The 23,509-nt window shown below is 31.4% G+C and overlaps 1 protein-coding gene across 5 annotated transcripts in view; it reads left to right on the top strand.

The window, feature by feature from the left end:
- The window catches only part of ADGB (androglobin), a 240,026-nt gene that overhangs the window by 57,287 nt on the left and 159,230 nt on the right, over window positions 1–23,509 (top strand). For all 5 annotated transcript variants that reach the window (XM_031937655.1, XM_031937653.1, XM_031937654.1 and 2 more), the window contains exons 9-10: window positions 2,551–2,688; window positions 13,083–13,198. In XM_031937655.1, the coding sequence (XP_031793515.1) occupies window positions 2,551–2,688; window positions 13,083–13,198 (254 nt within the window). The remainder of the gene's footprint in view (window positions 1–2,550; window positions 2,689–13,082; window positions 13,199–23,509) is intronic.

Here is a 23,509-nt window from a genome sequence, read left to right as displayed (position 1 = left end):
CTATACCAATCAGACTTCCCCAAAACTATTTTGATGACCTAGAAAAAATAACAACAAAGTTCATATGGAAAAATAAAAGGTCAAGACTTTCAAGGGAATTAATGAAAAAAAAATCAAATGAAGGTGGCCTAGCTATACCAGATCTATAATTATATGATAAAGCAGCGGTTACTAAAACCATCTGGTATTGGTTAAGAAATAGACTACTTGATCAATGGAATAGGTTAGGTTCAAAGGACAAAACAGCCAATAACTTTAATTATCTAGTGTTTGATAACCCCAAAGACCCCAGGTTTTGGGATAAGAATGCAGTATTTGACAAAAATTGTTGGGAAAATTGGAAATTATTATGGCAGAAACTAGGCATTGACCCACACTTAACACCGTACACCAAGATAAGGTCAAAATAGGTTCATGATCTAGGCATAAAGAATGAGATTATAAATAAATTGGAAGAGCATAGGATAGTTTACCTCTCAGACCTGTGAAAGAGGAAGGAATTTATGACCAAAGAAGAACTAGAGATCACTATTGACTACAAAAATAGAAAATTTTGATTATATAAATTGAAAAGTTTTTGTAAAACAAAACTAATGCAGGCAAGATTAGAAGGGAAACAATAAACTGGGAAAAACATTTTACAATCAAAGGTTCTGATAAAGGACTCATTTCCAAAATATATAGAGAATTGACTCTAATTTATAAGAAATCAAGTCATTCTCCAATTGATAAATAGTCAAAGGATATGAACAGACAATTTTCAGATGATGAAACTGAAATTATTACCACTCATATGAAAGAGTATTCCAAATCACTATTGATCAGAGAAATGCAAATTAAGACAACTCTGAGATCCCACTACACACCTGTCAGATTGGCTAGAATGACAGGGAAAGATAATGCGGAATATTGGAGGGGATGGGAAACTGGGACACTGATACATTGTTGGTGGAATTGAACAATTCCAGCCATTCTGAGAGCAATTTAGAACTATGCTCAAAAAGTTATCAAACTGTGCATACTCTTTTGATCCAGCAGTGTTTCTACTGGGCTTATACCCCAAAAAGATACTAAAGAAGGGAAAGGGACCTGTATGTGCCAAAATGTTTGTGGCAGCACTGTTTGTTGTGGCTAGAAGCTGGAAAATGAATAGATGCCCATCAGTTGGAGAATGGTTGAGTAAATTGTGGTATATGAATGTTATGGAAACCTTAAAAAACAATGAGTTCTTATCCCAAAAGCTGGGGTCTTTGGGTTTGTCAAACACTAGATTATTAAAGTTATTGACTATTTTGTCCTTTGACCCTAACCTCTTCCACTCATCAACTAGTCTATTTCCTAGCTAATACCAAATAGTTTTGGTGACTGCTGCTTTATAATATAATTTTAGATCTGGTACAGCTAGGCCACCTTCATTTGATTTTTTTTTTCATTAATTCCCTTGAAATTCTTGACCTTTTGTTTTTCCATATGAACTTTGTTGTTATTTTTTCTAGATCATTAAAATAGTTTCTTGGGAGTCTGATTAGTATAGCACTAAATAAATAGGTGAGTTTAGGTAGAATATTGTCATCCTAAATTGTCTTGGGCTGGAAAAATGTTTCACTCTGACCTTTTGTTGGCTCTGCCACTCCAGAATTCAGTTTGCAGTATTGTTTTAAAGTTGTTTAGAGGGGAATTTTGGAAGAGCTCAGCTGTATGCTTTTTGTACTTTAACATCTTGCCCTCACCCTTGAAAGTCCTATGTATAGATCAACAAGAAGAAATGGCAAAATATGTGACAAGAACAACATAGCAGGCATTGTCATAAGAAAATACAATGTTGCCTTTGAGGGTAAATGTAGTAGGATTGAAGGGATGAAAATTCCATGAAAAATATTCCTAGCTAAAGGTTGGGGGTATTTAGTAGTGATATATCTTGAAGAAGGATTACAATTATTCTTTTAAACTTTGTCATGAGAAAAAGGACTTACCTTAGTATTACGTAGTTATGTAATACATTGCTATATTCAATAGAAAATCTCAGTGAAAGATAATTTGACACATAGTTCAAAGTAAATTTAGTATTGTTTTGAATTGTATGCCATACTTGCCTTCCCCCCTTTGTTGGCTTTATTTAAAATAAAATGTAATATATAATTATTATTTTATATAAATTTCTTCTATAGCTTTTTAAATTTAATTTTTAACAGTTATTTTTCCTTTCAAAGTATTCTCATTTAGGATATAGTCTTTAAGCATTGGCTATTTTTTGAATCAATATGATAATGATAGTAGCATCTTAATGGTATTTAATTATTTTTGACACAACCTCTAAGTAAAATATTTTAAGATTGTATCCTTAAACTTTCAAGTATCTAGTCAATTAAGTAATAATATTTTGGTCATTTAGTGTGTTTTTAAATGTTGGGGAGTTATATTTGAAAGGACTCTGGAGATTCTATTATTAAAGGTGAAGACTATTACCTTTTGTCTTTCCTTTCAATAAAAATACATTTTGAGGCTTTGAAATAGAACTGAATATATTTTTTTCTTTTTTATTTATAATAGAGAAAGTAGATGTGAAAGAAGGAAAGAAGAAGGCAAAGGACCTGGAGAAGGATAAAGCCAAGATGTCTGCTCATAATTCAAGGGCTCTATCAGATGTACAGCATTCTCTAATTCAATCTCTGCAGGCCATATCAGAGGGTAAGCTGCCATTTCATTCTCAGATAATCCCTGTATATTTTGGTTGTGCAAGAAAATGTGTAGAACATTCTTGTGCTAGCGGGATCAAGGAAATTTGTTCAGGGAAGTTAGGTTTTGGATTTAGTGTTGTGGGAGGTTGTGAGTATTAGATCCATATAGAAGGCGACCTCCAAAAGTAAAGAGTACAATTTCTCTTGATTAGGCCATTGGTTTGAAGTTTTCAGAACTGTTAGACTACTATTTCATTTTTCCTTGAATTTCACAGAAAAGTACTTATCATCCTATGTTATCCCCTACATCACTGGATATTACAGTTCAGAACACATCTGCTGAATTCAGAGCATTGTTAGGCAGACAGTTGTGAAAGTTCTCTAGAACCCTTCTCAGTATTCTAATCAATACCTGCTAGAAACTAGAGTCCCCAAAAAGGATTGTCTCTCAACACCATGTAGCTTACTTAGCTTCTTTCTTTGTGATTTGCCTAATACCTAGGTATATCTCATCTCACATAAACTATGAATAATTATTTGTTGGTGTGCATTTTAAAATTTAGACTGTCTATTCATATCACATTTCAAAATGTGCTGTTTATTTGTTGTTAGTGAATGTTTTTTCTCTTTGGGTTTGCTAACTGATTTTTAAAACAATTATTAAGGCTTTTCAGGACATTAAGGATGTTGACATAGAATAGATTTGGCTTGTTCTTCTCTCTCCACCTCTACATGACAACTAGCACAGTGCATAGCTAATTGTAGGCACTCAAAAATACTCACTCTTTTACATTTATGTTTTTTGTTGTTCAATCATTTTTTAGTTGTGTTTGACTATTCATGATCTCACTTGTGGTTTTCTTGGCAAAGATACTGAAGTACCTTATTCAACATTTATTATAAGGGTATGCTATTTGTATTTCCTACATGATTCTTTTTCTTGCAGGTCTATTCAAGTCTAAACTAACAAATCTTTTCTTATAGTTATTGATTATAAATGGGATTTTAAATGAGTAGTCCCTTCTTAAGGAAATGACAAAATAAAAAGAAAAAATATTTAGGCTTCTTTTTAAGAAATATTTTTGACACGTCATTGGATTATCCAGAAGATAATAATTCTCTCCTGCAAACCACACTTGAAAGTGCTTTAAAAAAAATTGACAACCTTATTTGGTTTCCTTGTCATTTAAAAAATATAATTGTTGATGACAATTTTGGAGGATGCTCATATTTTCATTTCCTTTTTAGATATTAATAATAGTAGCAATTTGTGGTCCATATTCATTGGGATTTCCTCACTTATGGGATTTAATTTAAATCCTTCATAAAATCCTAGTGGATACCTCATCATAATATGGAGGTGACTTTTGGTTCTTACAACTATGCTATATCTTTGGAAGATTCTACCATGCTTTAAAGACTAGACCTACTTTCTGGGGGAAAAACAGAGTTAAATATGTGGGGCCCAAAACTATTGGGCTATCTGCTTGGTGAAGAACTCTTTGTTTACAACAACCAATGACAGAAAAAAATGCTATAATTTGGTCATCAATTCCATAAAACCACTTTTGGATTCTTTAGACATAATAACAGATTTGTAGAGAAAATATCAGAAAGTATTGAGTCACATTGTTTCATACTGTTTATTGTTACTAGACATGTTATTAGACATGTTACTAGAAGTATTAAATCATTTCAATCTTGAGATCCTTATTAATGAAACTAGAAGAAAAGAGTCAAATAGAAAGATGTTTCACAAGTTTTTATTGGAGGAAAACAAAGGCATTGATAGAATTGGCTTATTATATATCTAACACAATAAGAAATATTCCTTGGTGTACTTGGACATCTCAAATTACAGTGCACTATGACAACATATGAACTAGGATCTGTTGCAGAGGATGAGGAAGTGAAAAAATTCTATAAATCACTTGTTAAGATCTTCCAAAGTAAATCAATATATGCTTACATATATGAGGGGTAAACTTTAGTTGCAAACTTTTGCATGAGGAAGATTGCCAAAAATGTTAGAAATTACTTTTCATGAATAATAAACAAGAAAAGACAAAATATATAAGTATATCTGTAATGTGTGTCAGTTTTTAACTATGCAATTAAAATATATTACTACTAGCCAAAATCCATTGAATAAATGTACATAAATATTTATAGATAGATATACACATATATGTGTCTGCAATATAATATATGGATTATTTCTACATGAGAAATACTTTATACTTTGAATAGTATAAAAACTAACAAAATGAGAAATAAAATTGATTACATGAAATAGAAAATAATAAAGATGTGTAAGTTATTTCTAAATCAACTTTTAAAATACAGACTTTATTTGTTAAAGATCAAAATAATTTCTTTCATGAATACTTAGATTCCTCCAACCTGACCTATTTAAGTTAGCTGTTGGCACTGCAAATTAGAAAATGGATTGAAGAATAGATATGTATGCAGGCTATCATATTTTCTAAATAAATTTAATTGAGGTAAACTAAACATCAGGACAAGAAGAGTAGAAAGCCTCAAAACTGTTTTTGCCAATCAGTATTTGATCTCTTTGCCAAGTAGATGTGTTAATCAAGTACAACACAGCTTTTAAAAAAGAAATTAATTTGTAAAATCTTATTAAGGAATATGATTAGTGGTTATGAAGAGTATCATTCCTGTTTTATACCTGGTTAGATAATAATCAGATGATCCTAGGATTTTAGCTTTTGAGATAAAAGGGAAATTTTAGATTATTTAATCTGACCCTCTCTTTTTTTAGATGGGGAAACAGACCAAAAAAGGAAGAAAGACTTTCTAAAGATCAAATAGAGAAAAACAAAACAAAAATTTAAACTAAGACCTCTAACTGAAAATCCAAGTTCCTTTCCTCTGTAACACATGAAATCTATAATTCCTCAAAAGAATTTGTCCTAAATATATGAAAGTAAAAATAAAGTGGATAGAGGTCTGTTGTGCTGACCATGATATGCCGTTTAATACTAATTTGTAAAATACATATATCTTGAAAAGCTACTAAGATTGGCAATGAATTGGACTCATTTGAACAGAATGAAGATATCTAGCCAAATTGTCTTTCAGAATTACAGTTCTTTTAATGATCACAAGGTTCTTCCTTAAATGAAAGGGCCATGTTGTTAAAACTATTATACTTCATGAGAGAGATATGGAATTCCATAGACTCTAATGAAGTGATTATACAAAGAGCAATTGAGAAATGCAGTGTATGTGTGTTTGTGAGTGTGTGTGTGTGTGTGTGTGTGGGGGGGTGTGTCTGTGTGTAGACTGTGACATATTACTATTGAAAAATCACCAAAGAGAAACGGCATAAAGGAATGTCATCAGAAAGAATAACTCAAGGATAATTTACATACTCTATTTGTTATTACATTGTGTCAAGAAATGTAAAGACATATTAATTGGACCCTATATTGAGGATTTAAAAGTCGACAAGGAATGTACTAAATAAAGTTATTGATCGTACTCTTAGAAAGAGTAACCATATTCATAATGATATAGATTTATGGGAGTACTAAGAACTATTGAAATAATGATATTTAAATAGTATGAAAGGTTTTTTAATATAATTATAAATTAAATGAATTTTTGGTGTCCACAAATCTATTTTATTATTTATTCTGTGGTACTTTGAGCTAGTAGAGGACTAGTTCCTATTCTCAGATTTAATTAACTTATCTATGTTTTGAAAATGAAAATTTCTCCTTGTTATCCCATTTATAAAAAGATAAGATAATGGTTTCTAATTCAAATTCTAGCTGAATTACTAATTTTTATTCTATATGTAGACCCCTATATCTTGAAATTTTCTAGCCTTCTGTGGTACTTAGAGCCCTCAAAAGAATTCATACTTATTATCTCATTTATCCTCACAGGATTCCTAGAAAAGTTATTATTTCTGTAATTTTAGATGTGAGATAACTCAGGCTCAGAGATTTTAAGTGACTTATAAATAAATGGTACTTGATTAATGAATCATTCTTTACTTTTTCTTCTAGACTATATTACCTAAAGGAATCTTACTCAAGCTTTTAATTAATTGATTTATGTTTTAGTATGCTTATTAGTATAACTTTTGTAAACTCAGATATTATAAGAAGAGATTATATGTCCAAATTTAGTCTATATGAAGATATATTATTAATGGAAAACTGTTGACTCCTTCAATTTTATTACTTTATTACTCAGAAAATTAAAATCTGAATTGGAAGAGGTAGACTATTGTCCCAGCAGTCATGTTATTTACTTTACTTAAATCATCCAGGCATTTCTGTATTTCTCAGATACATCTAGACTATAATTTAAAGGATTAGCTGACCTAAAAGGCATTATTTTCCAAGTTTAATTTGATCTTTAATCTAATACTTCATATGAAAAATATTTTCTAGTACTTGGAAGTACATTTGGCTTAAAATTAACAGACCCTTTGGGTTAATAATTAATTACAAGGCTTGTTGAAGCAGTTTTATTTTTAATGAAGATATTATATGGATGTCCTCTCCTCAAAGGAATGAGATATATTTCTGTCCATTGTCTCAATTGGTTCTATTAAAGGAATAAACTTACTACAGCTAGTATTTTAAGCATTTGGAAAAGTCACAGATCTAGAGTTCATTTAATATGCTGTGGTTGATTTATTCTGAAATTGACTTGCTGTGGTGTTAAAATACTGGGAAAGCAAATATAATCTATTGTAAAACTTTTTCAACCTTCTTGATCTTTTGTCTCTCTGAAGACTGACAAAAATTCAAAGTGATTAGATCTTTCCTTTATTCATCCTAAAACTTAAAATATAGATATGTAGATGATAATGAACACAGCAACAACCCAATACCTTACGTTTCATAATTGGTGCTTTGTATTCATATTTTCAGATTTTTACTATTTTAAAAAAAGTATCATAATTTTCATTAACATTTCCTTAATGGGATATACTTCAAATTCACTTGTTTCAATGATTATAATTTTCTTCATTAAGGATTTATATGTTCTTAATAATTTGTTAGGACTCTATGATGCACTTTATATCACAGCTTTAGACTCCAACTGGTATTTGCTATAGTAATTGCTATTTGAATAGAATATTTTTCTGTGTGAGAAAACAGTAAAGCAGCATAAATTCTGGTATTTTATTTTGGAGTAATAAGTGAAGAAAAGTACATAAAAGATAAGAATGAGACAAAACTATACATATTTAGATAATAAGTACTCTGATGTCATAGTTTTATTTAGAGGATAGGATAAGGATTCTTTTTATGCAAATCTGTATATTTTTCAAAATGTTCCCCCCAAAAAGTTTAACATAATGACTGAGAGCATGCAGAGTTTTTCAGTTGTGCTTTCAAAGAAATGATTGGTACTATCTTTAAATAAACAACATAACCATCATGCAAGTTCTTCATCCAATAATTATTCTGACGCGCATAACTTTTCATAATTGTGCCATTAAGTGGGTAACCTTGAGCAATAAATAACTTCTCTGTTCTCAAGGTTTTTGTATGTAAAATTCAATTCAATCATTTATCAAGTGCTTACTCTTAGAATACAACTTAGGAAACTTAGAATACAAAAATGAAAATAAAATTATCCCAACACTCAAGGAATGATAAGTTATTGCACTATTCAACTTACAAAGATGGTATGAATAAAGCTATTTGTAAACTGCTGACCTTTCCATCAGTAAGAATAGTGACTTTTATTTTTTAAAATGTGCCATATGCAATTTTAGGCAAAATAACTGTTTCAGCATATGTTATACATGTGAATTTAATCTAAAGTTTTATTTTAAAATGTTTAAAATTTGTCTTTATCAAGCTGGAAATATTTTTGTTGCTTTCTTCAACATTTAATATTTAGAGGTAAACCTCTAAATATTAAATGTTGAAGAAAGTAACTCATTTAACACTTTATTTTATGACTAGTAGTATTTAACATATTCTCTTCTTTGTATTTGTAAAGCTTTTCTTTTAAATATGGTAATTTAATGAAGATTAAAAAGTTTCTATATTGATCAAATATGTAATAAATAAAGTTATTTTAAGCTGAAAAAATCAAGCTAACTCCCAAATATTGAATTACTCACAAAAAGTATTCTGTCTATGTTTATCTGGTACTTAAATGTGCTATATTTGTCTTTATTGTGAGCTCTCAGTCATTATGTTAAACTTTTTGGGGGAAACATTTTGAAAAATATGCAGATTTGCATTAAAGAATCCTTATCCTATCCTCTAATCATATACTAATTTAGATTTTTGCCCTAAGGCAGGGAAAATTGGGTTAGATATTTTAAAAAATGTACTGCAAGTAAGTGTTCATCTATCCAGAACAAAATTAAGTCAAATAATCAAGCTCTTTATCTAATCCTAAATAATGAAAATTAATGCTCACTGATTCTCATTTATTGTCAACATTATATTAAATTAAACAGAGACCTAGAAGGGCTGTGGGATATGGGAGTAGCTTATATTTTAAATTTATTAAAGAACCATTGAGCTGGAAGGAAGTTGATAGTTTCAGAATATGCTGCAATGATCAGTCCATTTTCTTGCAGTATCTCAGAAATGAAAGGAATTTGAAGGGTAATCTAATAGACTTATTCTTATCTCTTCTCTAATTTCCTTGACAAATGTCAGTGAAAATATTTCATATAGTTCTAGGTAACATTCTGGGGAGAATAATGACCAATTGGATCATATTCAAAAGATAAATCATGAAGTAAAAACTTTGACATGAGTCTCATTTAAAGAACTGAGAAAGCTTAATTTGCCAAGGAGAAGGCATAGATGGCTCATGATTTAAAGGTTTGTCATGTAGAAAGGAAATAAGAAAAAATGGAATAGGTGAGTTTTTTTAAATTCCAGAAAGCAGAGCTAAAAGCACACAAACCATTGAAGAACAAATCCAGAAATCAAAACAAGGAAAATAACTTTTAAAACAAACAGACCTGGCCAAAAGTAAAATGAGCTAATGTGAGAGAACTCAATGCAGTTTTTTAGAAGATACATAATCATGTGTGACAAGTGTCATGGGCAAGATTCACACGTTGATTATGAGTTAGACAATTTAACTACTGAGATCCCTTTTAATTGGAGTGCTTTATAACATTAAAAATAAATCCAGAATCTCTGAGTTGTAGAGTTGGAAGGGGCTTGATTTGTCATTTAATCTAATCATATCTGAAGAATAATCCTCCTCTTGAAAATATCTCTGACAATTGGTGATCCATCATTTTCAGGACTACAGAATCAGGAATCAAATAGGTCTTTAGATATCTTGTTCAATTTTTTAATAAATCTAATTGACATTAAGTTTTTCCTTTTGTTATTGTTGTTGAGTCGGTTCAGTTATGTATAACTCTCTGATCCTATTTAATAGTAGCAGTTGTTCCTATAACTAGAACAAGTTCATATATATTATATATATTTATATATACTTACATATATACACACATGTCTACATATACATATGTGTAGACACACATATATGTAAAACCACAACTCCACAAATATACACACATATACATATATATATACAAAAATACACAAATATTCATATCTATACACATACATATATTGAACATATGTATTGAATCTATCTCTCTCTCTCTATACACACACACACAAGTACACACATGTATATATGTTTAATTTAACTTAGCAAACTTTTATTGAGCATTTGTATACAAACTATGTGGGCAGCTAAGTGACACAATAGAATAATGGACCTGGGGTTCAAATCTAGTCTCAGATACTTACAAGCTATGTGATCCTGGGCAAGCTGCTTAAGCCTGTTTGCCTCATTTGCTTTATCTGTAAAATGAAAGGCAACTATTGCAATATTTGTGCTAAGAAAGCCACAGGGGAAAAAAAAAGAGTCAGTTGGACACAACTGAAAATGATCAAGCAAAAACAAGCAAGGAATTGGATGAGATGCAAAGAAAGTTACAAAGCCAATTACAAGTGACCTGATAAAGTATGAAAAAGCCTAAGAAAGGTACACACAAAGAAGTATGATAGTTCTGAGGAATGAATGATTTCCGACTTGGGGGAATCAGAGCAAGTTAATTCAGGAGTTAGCATTCCAACAGAGCTTTGAAGGTAGGGAAGATCTCAACTGCTAAAGGTAAATTGTGGGCAAGTTCATTACAAGTTTTTGTTGTTTGTCCCTCATTCTTGAAGAGGACTATAATATCAGGTTGCTGAAGCTGTGACATGCAAATAAATTGGGTTTGAATTAAGGGAGAACTGTGCAAAGGCACCTGCCTCACTTTCCCCTCCAGAGCCATCTGAGTTGAAGAAATTATAAGGACAAAGCAATGTAACTAAACAGTAAAGAGTAGGAGAAAATATTTTTTGGCATAATATTCTAGAGAATTGAGGATTGGAGATTTTAGATTACTTTGATAGACACTGGGGAACCACAGAAAATGTGTTTGAAAGTTCTTGAGAATTCATTAAAAAAGGAGAATAAAATTTAAATAAAAAAAAACTTTAAATAATGATTCCCTCAATGATTTACTATAGAAAATCTAAGTCAAATGTAGTAATATTATCAATGTAAAATAATATTGTAAAATAATAAAATAATTAGTGGCATTTTGTGTAAATAATTTCAAAATGAAAGAAGAAATTATATTTTCAGTACAAATTCTATATTTACTGATTATTCACCTACCTATTTATGTAGTTCCTTTTTAATTTTTATTCCTGTAAATTATCCCTTCCTCCCCAAGACAGCAAGTAATCTGATAAGATTATACATGTAGAGTCATTTTAAATATATTTCCATATTAGTCATTGGAAACAAAAATCAGAATAAAAGGGAAAAAAACATGAGAAAGAAAAAGCAAATTAAAAAAAAGGTGAAAATAGTATGTTTTAATCCACATTCAGTCTCCACAGTTCTCTCTCTGGATGTGGATGGCATTTTCTATCCCAAGTCTTTTGAAATTATCTTGGATCACTGTATTGCTGAAAAGAGTTAAATCTATCATAGTTTTTCATCACATAATCTTTCTGTTACTGTGTACAATGTTCCCTGAATCAGTTCATGTAAGCCTTTCTGGACTTTTCTGAAATCAGCCTGCTCATCATTTCTTATAGAACAATAATATTCCATTGCATTCATATACCATAACTTATTCAACCATTAACCAACTGATGGGCATCCACTCAATTTCCATTTCCTTGTTACTACAAAAAGGGCTGCTACAAACATTTTTGCACATGTGGGTCCTTTTCCCTTTTAATGATCTTTTTGGGATACAAGTCCAGTAGAAACACTGCTGGATGAAAGGATATGCATAGTTTTGTAGCCCCTTTGGGCATAGTTCCAAATTGTTCTCATTATCTCTCTATATAAACATTATACATTGTTTTTTTAAGGAGCACTCATGATAACAGAATTATATTTATACTTTATATTTTTTCCTATACAACACAAAATGGAGATTTTATATATAACAGCCAAGGTAATTTCCAGTATCGCAATCATGACCTTTGGAGCTTCCTCCAAAACAGAACACAGGCTCAGGTGTTATGCCTCAGTTCTTTTTAACTATTCTGACTTGGTTTCCCTGAACTAGTTTCCTTTGTCTCAGTTTCCTGTTCGGTCAAATCCCCTTAGTTGTAAAAACCCACTCTGGTCCATTAAGATTGGGAACCATTTACTCTAAGGTTATAAACTGCTAGCAAGATAAACAAGAGAGCAGAACTCCTGACCCTCCCCTGTCCTCAAGAATTTACAATATCCCTCTAAAATATTCCAAGATATCTCACTGACATCTTTATCTCTGGGTATTCAGACATCCTGTCTCTGGGCTTTTAGGAGTTATGGTCTCCCCCCAACCTGACAGAAGCCTTCCGGTCTTTTTGGGTCTTTGTTTCTAGGGTTATTTAAAGAATGGGGCAGCTCCTATTCATTGCTGGATTCTTTGAGATGACAGTCTCCCCAGCCCTGGGACCAATATGGATTCCTTGGTCCCAGTATATCTTTATCTCTATCTGACTGGATAATTTGAGATGAGAGTCCTGTCCAGTCAATTATTCTCTCCAAATAATAAACTATTGAAAACTCTCTAATCTCTCTCCTGCCTCAGTGTCTCCGGCATTACACAGGTACTAGCTAGAGAAAGATTTAATATTTATCATTGTAATGTAATGTATATATAATCATGGAGGTCAGAATAATGGAGATTATATAAAATAAACTTGCATTATTGTAACTTATCATTAATTTCTCACCCCCCCCCATTTCTTATTAAGTAGATGGAAATTTGAACCAGCTGTGATAACATATTTAAAGGCTCATTTTACTTAGTATATTAATTGTTATATGATTTGTTGGTTTTTTTTTTTTTTTTAGTTGGAGTAACAGGAGGGACTCAACCATTGGTTTCACAGTTCCCTCAGATGGCGGTATATGGTACTTTTGCACCTCTGAGCTTGTCTGAAAAGAAGATCTTTACCCTAGAGAAAATGGTAAGCAAGTAGTGGACTCATTACAAATTTGATTATATTTTAAAATCCTAGTGTTTTAGCTTTGTATAGAGGAGAATGTGAATCGACACATGGAAATTTAGGATCCAGTACTCAAACTGCCCCAATTCAAGGTGAGACTTTGGCCCAGTCAATTGATTTACTTATCTAAATCTTAGTTACTTCATCTTTAAGATGGCGATATTTAGCTTAATTTACTTCAATGTGCTTTTTAATTCTACTAATGAAACAATTAGGATTACTCTGTAAGCCTTTAGACAAAAAGCCTATTTTCCTTGGAAAAGTCTAACCTTTCCTTTATGATGTGTTATTGATTATTGTTATATTTTGACATCTAGATCTTTAATTCCTTAAAAAGCTGTGTGTTGACTCTATAGGTAAAGAAGTTTAGGAGAAATAGAATCTATAGATATTTGTTTTGCTTAGTTAAAAGGAGCTTGTATAAAAATTGAATGCAAATTAGATTGAAATGGAGATGCCCAATATAGTTTAAATACAATTTAAAATACAAATTAAAAAATACAAATTAAAAATACAAATTTAAAAAAAATACAATTTAAAATACAAATTAAAAATACAAAAAAATACAAATACAAATTAAGCATTTAAATTTGTCTTCTGGATGAAGTGTCTTGCTGCATAACATAATCATCTCTGCTGCTGCTTTCTCTGGTTGTTGTTACCTTTTTCTTCTATCCCTACCATTGTCATATTGCTGAAATTACAGGATTTATAGATGAGAAAGAAGGTCATCTAGCCAATCATTTTGTTTTATGGATGATGAAAGTGAAACCTTGAGAGTTATATTGAATAAGTGACAGAGCCAGTACTCAAGGTCTTCTGATTTCAAAACTCCTACCCTTTCCATTGAATTACGCTATCTCTGAGGCATGATGCTGATTCTGTGGAACTACATTGTATGGTATTAAAATAAGGATTACATTTAACCATGGAGTAATAAATAGGAATAGGTGTTAATTTTGTCTAACTATATGCCAATAAATTTAACAATTTAAAAATATTTACAAAAAATAAACTATTTAGATTTAGCAGAAGAGGAAATAAAATATCTAAATACTTAACTTAAAAATAGAAAAGCCATAAATGATCCTCTTTTTAAAAAACCCAGGAACAGATGGATTTACAAAAGAATTCTATCAAACAGTTAAAGATCAATTAATCCCAATATTTATTAAATAAAATATTTAGAATAATAGGTAAAGAAGGGGTCTTACCAAATTCCTTTTATGAAACAAATATGATATTGATATCTAAACCAGGAAGACTAAAAACAGAGAAAAATGATTATGGGCCATTTTCATTAAAGGATATGTATATAAAAATCCTTAATAAGATTCTAGCTGAGGTTACAATAATATTCTAGAAAGATTGTATAATTTTTGCACAATAAATCCGAAGTGGTATTTATGCCAGGAATATAGAGATGGTTTAATATAAAGAAGATTATTAATGTAATTGACTATAACAATAATAGAAGTAACAAAAATCATATTATTATATCAGTAGATGCAGAAAAATCTTTTGATAAAGTATAGCACTCTGCTATTACAAACACTTGAAAGTATATGTATATATCGGTTTTTCCTTAAATTGATCAGTATTTATCTAAAAATATGAGCAAGTATTACTTTTAATGGGGATAAACTAAAAGTCTTCTCGGTAAGATCAGGTGTGAAACAATGATATCCACTGTCATGAATATTATTCAATATTATGTTGGAAATTCTATCAATAGTAGAGAAGAAAAAGATATTAATGAATCAGAATGGGCAATGAGGTAATAAAACTATCTCTTTTGCAGATGATGTGATGATTTACTTAGAAAATTCTAAAGACTCAATTATACCAACAGGGCTACAAATTTGGAAAAACCTGGAACTCTGATCTATACAATGACAACAATCATGATTCCTGACTACTCATGATAAAACATTCTATCTCTCAGTATAGAAAGATAGATAATGGATTCACCATATAAATCTTTTTTTCAGACATGGCTAATGCCCAAATTTGTATTGTTTCACTATACATAGGGTTCTTTCTACTAGTGACTAAGAGAGAAGAGATAGAAAGAACAAAATAAAATTTTATTACAATAACAATGTATTATTAAACCTCTTTTCCCATATCCCTTTCATCAATTGTCTCCTTTTCTGTCATCCTTGCCATTTTTATTGCTATAAGGTGGAACTACAGTTATTTAAATTTTTGTTTGTATAATTATTAGTGATTTGTATATTTTATGTGGTTCTTGATAGCTTTTTTTTCTTTTGAAAAATGTTAATTCACCTGAGGAGACTAAAAATAGACTATCACTATCTCCAGATTAATCCCCAAAAGGGGATATGATCTGGTCCTCAACACACAAGATTCTCATAGAAGAAATTAAAAAGGCTCTCACAAGAGCGCTAGAAGAAAAATGGGAAAAAGAAAGGGAACCTTGGCAAGAGAGTCTGGATAAGTCATCCCACTCATTTAAAGATAGAGTGGATAAAGAAATCATATCCTTGAAAAACAGAATTAATGAATTGGAAAAAGAAAATAGCTCTCTAAAAAATAAAATTGGTGAAATGGAAAAAAATTCCATAGGAAAAAAACAACTCATTCAAAACTCAATTAGACAATTAGAAAAAGATATAAAAAAGTGAGTGAAGAAAGTAATTCATTGAAAATCAGAATTGAACAAATGGAATTGAATGACTCAAGGAGACACCAAGAATCTGTCAAGCAAAACCCAGAAATGAAACAATGGAAAAAATGTCCAATAGCTTCTTGGGAAAAGAACAGACCTGGAAAATAGAAAACAAAAACAATCTGAGAATTATTGGACTCCCTGAAAAATATGATGAAAAAAAGAGCCTGGACACTATTTTCCAGAAAATTATCAAAGAGAACTGACCAAATGTTATAGAAACAGAGGGTAAAATAGATATTGAAAGAATTCATCAATCACCTATTGAAAGGGACCCTAAAGTCAAAACTTCAAGAAATATAGTGGCTAAATTCCAGAACTATCAAACCTAGAAAAAAATATTACAAGCTGCTAGAAAAAACCAATTTGAATATGGAGGAGCCATAATAAGGATTACCCAGGATCTAACAGCGTCCACATTAAAGGATCGAAGGGCCTGGAATCTGATATTCCCAAAAGCTAAGGAACTTGGTATGCCGCCAAGATTAACTTACTCAGCCAAAATGAGCGTTTTTTTCCCAGGGAAGAAGATGGATATTCAATGAAATAAGTGAATTTCATCTATTTCTGATGAAAAACCCGGAACTAAACAAAAAGTTTGATCTCCAAATATAGAACTCAAGAGAAACCTAAAAAGAAATCTTGGGAACTATATCTCTGCTATAAAGATACATAAATAACACATGTATAATTTGTTCTAGAAACTAGAGGTGGAAAGGAAATTGTACCAGAAAAAGAGTAAAGTGGGGGTACTACATCTCACAAAGAGACAAAGGAAACCTATTACATCTGAGAGAAAGAATGGAGGGGAATGAACATAGTGTGCATCTTACTCTCATCAGAACTGATTTAAATAGAAAAATATTGAACATATTTGATTTATGGTTAAACTTCTTTCACCTCATTGAAAAGTGGGAGGGGAAAAGTGAAAAGGGAAGGAGTAAGCTAAACAGAAAGGAATACAGAAATTGTGAGGAAAAGGAAGGGGGTAAGATGGGGGAGGAACTCTAAGGTAAGGGGAAGGATACTAAAAAGAGATGGCTGTGAGAAGTAAGTGATGGTCACAAGTTTAATACTGGGGAGGAGGGATAAGGGGGAAGGAAAAGAGAAAAGCATAAGCAGGGGTTATCAAGATGGCAAGTAATACATAGAATTGGTAATTTTAACCACAAATATAAATGGGGTAAACTCCCCCATAAAGAGGAAGCGGTTAGCAGACTGGATTAAAAGCCAGAATCCTACAATTTGTTGTTTACAGGAAAACACTTGAAGCAGGGCAGCCCCTATAGAGTAAAGGTAAAAGGTTGGAGCAGAATTTACTATGCTTCAGGTGAAATCAAAAAAGCAGGGGTAGCCATCCTGATCTCAGATCAAGCAAAAGCAAAAAGTGATCTAATTAAAAGAGTTAAGGAAGGGCACTATATCTTGCTAAACGATAGCATAGATAAAGGAAGCAACATCAATATTAAACATATATGCACCAAGTGGTGTAGCATCTAAATTCTTAAAAGAGAAATTAAGAGAGCTGCAAAAAGAAATAGACAGGAAAATTATAATAGTGGGAGATCTCAATCTTGCACTCTCAGAATTAGATAAATCTAACCACAAAATAAATAAGAAAGAAGTCAAAGAGGTAAATAGAATACTAGAAAAGTTAGATATGATAGATCTTTGGAGAAAACTAAATGGAGACAGAAAGAAGTACACTTTCTTCTCAGCAGTTCACGGAACTTATACAAAAATTGACCATATATTAGGATATAAAAACCTCAAATACAAATGTTGTAAGGCAGAAATAGTAAATGCAACCTTTTCAGACCATGATGCAATGAAAATTACATTCAATAAAAAGCCAGGGGAAAATAAACCAAAAAAATAATTGTAAACTAAATAATCTCATATTAATGAATGATTGGGTGAAACAGCAAATCATAGACATAATAACTTCACTCAAGAAAATGACAATAATGAGATGCCGTACCAAAATGTTTGTGATGCAGCCAAAGCAGTAATAAGGGGAAATTTTATATCTCTAGAGGTCTACTTGCATAAAATAGAGAAAGAGAAGGTCAATGAATTGGGCTTGCAACTAAAAATGCTAGAAAAGGAACAAATTAAAAACCCCCAGTCAAACACTAAACTTGAAATTCTAAAAATAAAAGGAGAGATTAATAAAATTGAAAGTAAAAAAACTATTGAATTAATTAATAAAACTAAGAGTTGGTTCTATGAAAAAACCAATAAAATAGATAAACCCTTAGTAAATCTGATCAAAAAAAGGAAAGAGGAAAATCAAATTGTTAATCTTAAAAATGAAAAGGGAGAACTCACCACTAATGAAGAGGAAATTAGAGCAATAATTAGGAGTTACTTTGCCGGCCTTTATGCCAATAAATTTGATAACTTAAATGAAATGGAAGAATACCTTCAAAAATATAGCATGCCCAGATTAACAGAGGAAGAAGTAAATTTTTTAAATAGTCCTATCTTAGAAAAAAAATAAAACAAGCTATTAATCAACCCCCTAAGAAAAAATCCCCAGGACCAGATGAATTCACATGTGAATTCTACCAAACATTTAAAGAACAATTAACTCCAAAGCTATATAAACTATTTGAAAAAATAGGGATTGAAGGACTTCTATCAAATTCCTTTTATGACACAGAGATGGTACTGATACATAAACCAGGTAGGTTGAAAACAGAGAAAGAAAATTATAGACCAATCTCCCTAATGAATATTGATGCTAAAATCTTAAATACAATATTATCAAAAAGATTATAGAAAATTATCCCCAGGATAATACACTATGACCAAATAGGATTTATACCAGGAATGCAGGGATGGTTCAGTATTAGGAAAACTATTAGCATAATTGACTATATCAATAACCAAATTAACAAAAATCATATGATCATCTCAATAGATGCAGAAAAAGCATTTGATAAAATCCAACATCCATTCCTAATAAAAACACTTGAGAGTATAGGAATAAATGGACTTTTTCTTAAAATAGTCAAGAACATATACTTAAAACCATCAGTAAGCCTCATATGTAATGGGGATAAACTGGAATCTTTCCCAGTAAGATCAGGAGTGAAACAAGGTTGCCCACTATCACTATTATTATTCATATTGTATTAGAAACACTAGCCTCGGCAATAAGAGTTGAGAAGGAATTAAAGTAGGTAATGAGGAAACTAAATTATCACTCTTTGCAGATAATATGATGGTATGCTTAGAGAACCCCAGAGATTCTACTAAAAAGCTATTCACAACTTTAGCAAGATTGCAGGATACAAAATAAATCCCCATAAATCCTCAGCATTTTATACATACAATAAAATCCAACAACAGGATCTACAAAGAGAAATTGCATTCAAAATAACTGTCGATTACATAAAATATTTGGGATCTATCTACCAAAGGAAAGTCAGGAATTATATGAGCAAAATTACATAACACTTTCCACACAAATAAAGTCAGATTTAAATAATTGGAAAAATATTAAATGCTCTTGGATAGGCTGAGCAAATATAATAAAGATGACAGTACTCTCTAAACTAATCTATTTATTTAGTGCTATATCAATCAGACTCCCAAGAAACTATTTTAATGACCTAGAAAAAATAACAACAAAATTCATATGGAAGAACAAAAGGTCGAGAATTTCAAGAAAATTAATGGAAAAAAATCAAATGAAGATGGCCTAGCTGTACCTGATCTAAAACTATAGTATTAAATCATCAGTCACCAAAACCACTTGGTATTGGATAAGAAATAGATTAGTTGATCAGTGGAATAGGTTAGGTTGACAGAAGAAAATAGCCAATAACAATAGCAATCTAGTGTTTGACAAACCCAAATATCCCAAATTTTGGGATAAGAATTCATTATCCCACAAAAACTGCTGGGAAAACTGGAAATTAGTATGGCAGAAATTAGATATGGACCCACACTTAACACCATATATCAAGATAAGATCAAAATGGTTCCATGATTTAGGCATAAAGAACAAGATCATAAATAAATTACAAGAACATAGGATAGTTTACCTCTCAGACTTGTGGAGGAGGAAGAAATTTGTGACCAAAGAAGAACTAGAGATCATGAAAACAGAAAATTTTGATTATATCAAATTAAAAAGGCTTTGTACCAACAAAACTAATGAAACAAGATTAGAAGGGAAGCAACAAATTGGGAAACCATTTTTACAATTAAAGGTTCTGATAAAGGCCTCATTTCCAAAACATATAGAGAGTTGACTCTGATTTATAAGAAATCAAGCCATTGATATGAACAGACAATTTTCAGATGATGAAATTGTAACTATTTCCACTCATATGAAAGTGTTCCAAATCACTATTGATCAGAAAAATGCAAATTAAGACAATTCTGATATACCACTATACACCTGTCAGTTTGGCTAAGATGACAGGAAAAAAAATAATGAATGTTGGAGGGGATGCAGGAAAACTGGGACACTGATGCATTATTGGTGGAGTTGTGGAAAGTGGAAAGGTGGAATGAATCTAACCATTGTGGAGAGCAATCTGGAATTATGCCCCCAAAGTTATTAAACTGTGCATACCCTTTGATCCAGCAGTGCTACTACTGGGATTATATCCCAAAGAGATCTTAAAGAAGGGAAAGGGACCTGTATGTGCCAAAAGGTTTGTGGCAGCCCTTTTTGTAGTAGCTAGAAACTGGAAAATGAATGGATGCCCATCAATTGGAGAATGGCTGGGTAAATTGTGGTATATGAATGTTATGGAATATTATTGTTTTATAAGAAATGACCAGCAGGATGAATACAGAGAGGCTTGGAGAGACTCACATGAACTGATGCTAAGTGAAATTAGTAGAACTAGGAGATCTTATATACCTCAACAACGATACTGTATGAGGATGTATTCTGATGGAAGTGGATTTCTTCGACAAAGAGAAGATCTAATTCAGTTCCAGCTAATCAATGATGGACAGAATCAGCTATACCCAGAGAAGGAACACTGGGAAATGAGTGTAAACTGTTTGTATTTTTGTTTTTCTTCCCAGGTTACTTTTATCTTCTGAATCCAATTCTTTCTATGCAACAAGAGAACTGTTTGGTTCTGCACACATATATTATATCTAGGATATACTAAAACATAGTTCCCATTTATGGGACTGCCTGCCCTCTAGGGGAGGGAGTGGAGGAAGGGAGGGGAAAAAATCGGAACAGAAGTGAGTGCAAGGGCTAATGTTGTAAAACATTACTCATGCATATGTACTGTCAATAAAAAGTTATAATAAAAAATAAAAGTAAAAAAAAAGAAAAATATTAATTCATGATTTATGACTGAAAATTCATCCATTAGGAAATGGCTGTTATATATTTGAATGAGCATATATTTTGAATATTAGATCCTTACCAGATAAATATGGTGCAAATGTTTTCTAGGCAATTATCACCTTATAATTTAAACTGCTTGAGAATTTTTATGCAAAACTTTTCAATTTTATATAAAAAATTATCCATTTTTTCCTGTGACTGTCTGTGTCCCTCAGAAGTCTTCCCTGATACATCATTGTGTAAGGTATCATATTCTTTGCTGTTCTAATTTGTTTGTGATATAACTTTTTATAGCTAGATCACATATTCATTTGGAGCTTATTGTGCTTGAGATATGAATCTAGATCTAATTTCTGCTATGTTGTATTCTACTTTTCCTATGACTTTTTATTGAATAATGAGTCCTTATACCAGTAGTACCTTTCTTTGGTTTTATTTAATATTATTCATTTGCTTCTGGATCTTCCATAATATAACACACTGATCAACTTTTCTACTTTATTAGGCTCTTTTAATGTAGTCTAGAACTTTAGCCTATGCACCATATTGAATGCTGACTGTGTCTTCCAGTGTGATAATTCTCCTTTATAACTTTTGGGTCATCTGCAAAATTGATTTACATATTTAATGTATCTGGAAATTTTACACTTGCAACTAATTGTTGATAGCTATAGTTAAAAACTAATTTCAGTCTAATCATTTTTCTGCAGCACTTGCCTGATCTTCTTTCTACCCTAGTAATCCAATCCTGTTACTAAGCAATTAAATTACTCTTTAGATTGGTTGTTTGGTTTTGTCCTTTATTCTCAAAGACCAAAATGACATCATTTTGTTAGTGGAGTTATAGAATGTCTGACTGTGGCTGATTAGAGCAATATGAGCTCGGAGTGCTCTGCCACAGGTCAAATACAAATAGACCCCCTATGTGGGGTGGCTTCTCTAACTTTGTGTATTTCACCTTTCTTTGGAGCTCATTCAATTCTGTTTTATCCTGTTTCACTGTCTTCCATGTCATACAAATTTTCTTAAGAGAGACCTTGAGAGTGTCCTTATAGCACTTTCCCTGACCGCCTTGTGAGAGCTTGTCCTATATGAGTTCTTCTTAAAATAGTATTTTTGACAAATGTACTTTTGGCATTAGAATAATGTGGCCAGCCCAATGGAATTGTGCTTTCTGTAGTAGGGTTGGAATGCTCAACTTGTCCTTGAAAGTATATTGATTGTTTGCTATTACTCTAATCTTGATTAAGTGTTGCTGGTTATGCATTTTATAAAAGAGCTGAATCTCGAAGGGAGTTAAGGTTTGTCAGAAATAGAAGTAAAAATTAACTGCATTTGAGATAGAAGGTGTAGTTTAGAAAACGGCACAGAGGTAGGAAATAAAATGTAGGTGAGTTTGGCTGGAACATAGAGCCAAGTGGTTAACATATCTAATTAGTCAAGGTAATTTAGTTTAGTCAGGAAAGTGAAAAGTATAAAGTCTACAATTCCCCAAAGAGAAGACTGTATTTTATTTTTTCCTAGGGACAATGGTGGGTGACTTATTGGGAATATTATTAACTACAGGGAACAAATACCCAATTTAAATTGCAGGAGGAAATTCATAATATTATAGAGTTGAAAGAGACTTCAGAAGCCATTGAGTCTAATCTTGTAATTTGGCAGATGAGATAACTGAGAATCAAGGAAATTGATCTCTACATAAGGTCTCACAGGGAATAAATACCAGAGTTGGGAAATCTAAGTCTTATGACTCCAATGTTCATTCTCTTAGATAGACATAACCTTAGAGTAATAAAATACCCAGAACATATTTATCCTATTAAAAAATGCTCTAAGAAATTTAATGGCTATAGCTTTACATTTAAGTGTAGTATTGACAAGAGTTCTGTATTGATTTCTGTCATCCTAGGCCTCTGGCTTGATAAATACTACCAATAAAATGTACTATTTAAGTGCTAAAGTGATTCAGCTTTACTGACCTGACAATGCAATTGGAATTTGAATTCACAATAGAACACAATTTATGAGATTGGTTTTACTAGGACTTAGCTGTCTAAATATAGGAGTATCCTAAAATGGGGCAGTGACAACTATTTCTACCTTTTAGCTATAAAAAGTAATAGTTACCTTTCAATATTATATTATTATATGGAGTCAGAGACCTGGATTTAAATGTTGATTACTTTAATTACTTTAAGTGGGGTAAGGTAATTGATTGATTTTTTTTGGTCTCCACCCTTTCACA

This window comes from Sarcophilus harrisii, chromosome 4 (assembly GCF_902635505.1).
Source record: "Sarcophilus harrisii chromosome 4, mSarHar1.11, whole genome shotgun sequence".
Taxonomy (NCBI): domain Eukaryota; kingdom Metazoa; phylum Chordata; class Mammalia; order Dasyuromorphia; family Dasyuridae; genus Sarcophilus; species Sarcophilus harrisii.
Note: the sequence above shows the minus strand (reverse complement) of the source record. Positions and strands in the feature narration are given on the sequence as shown.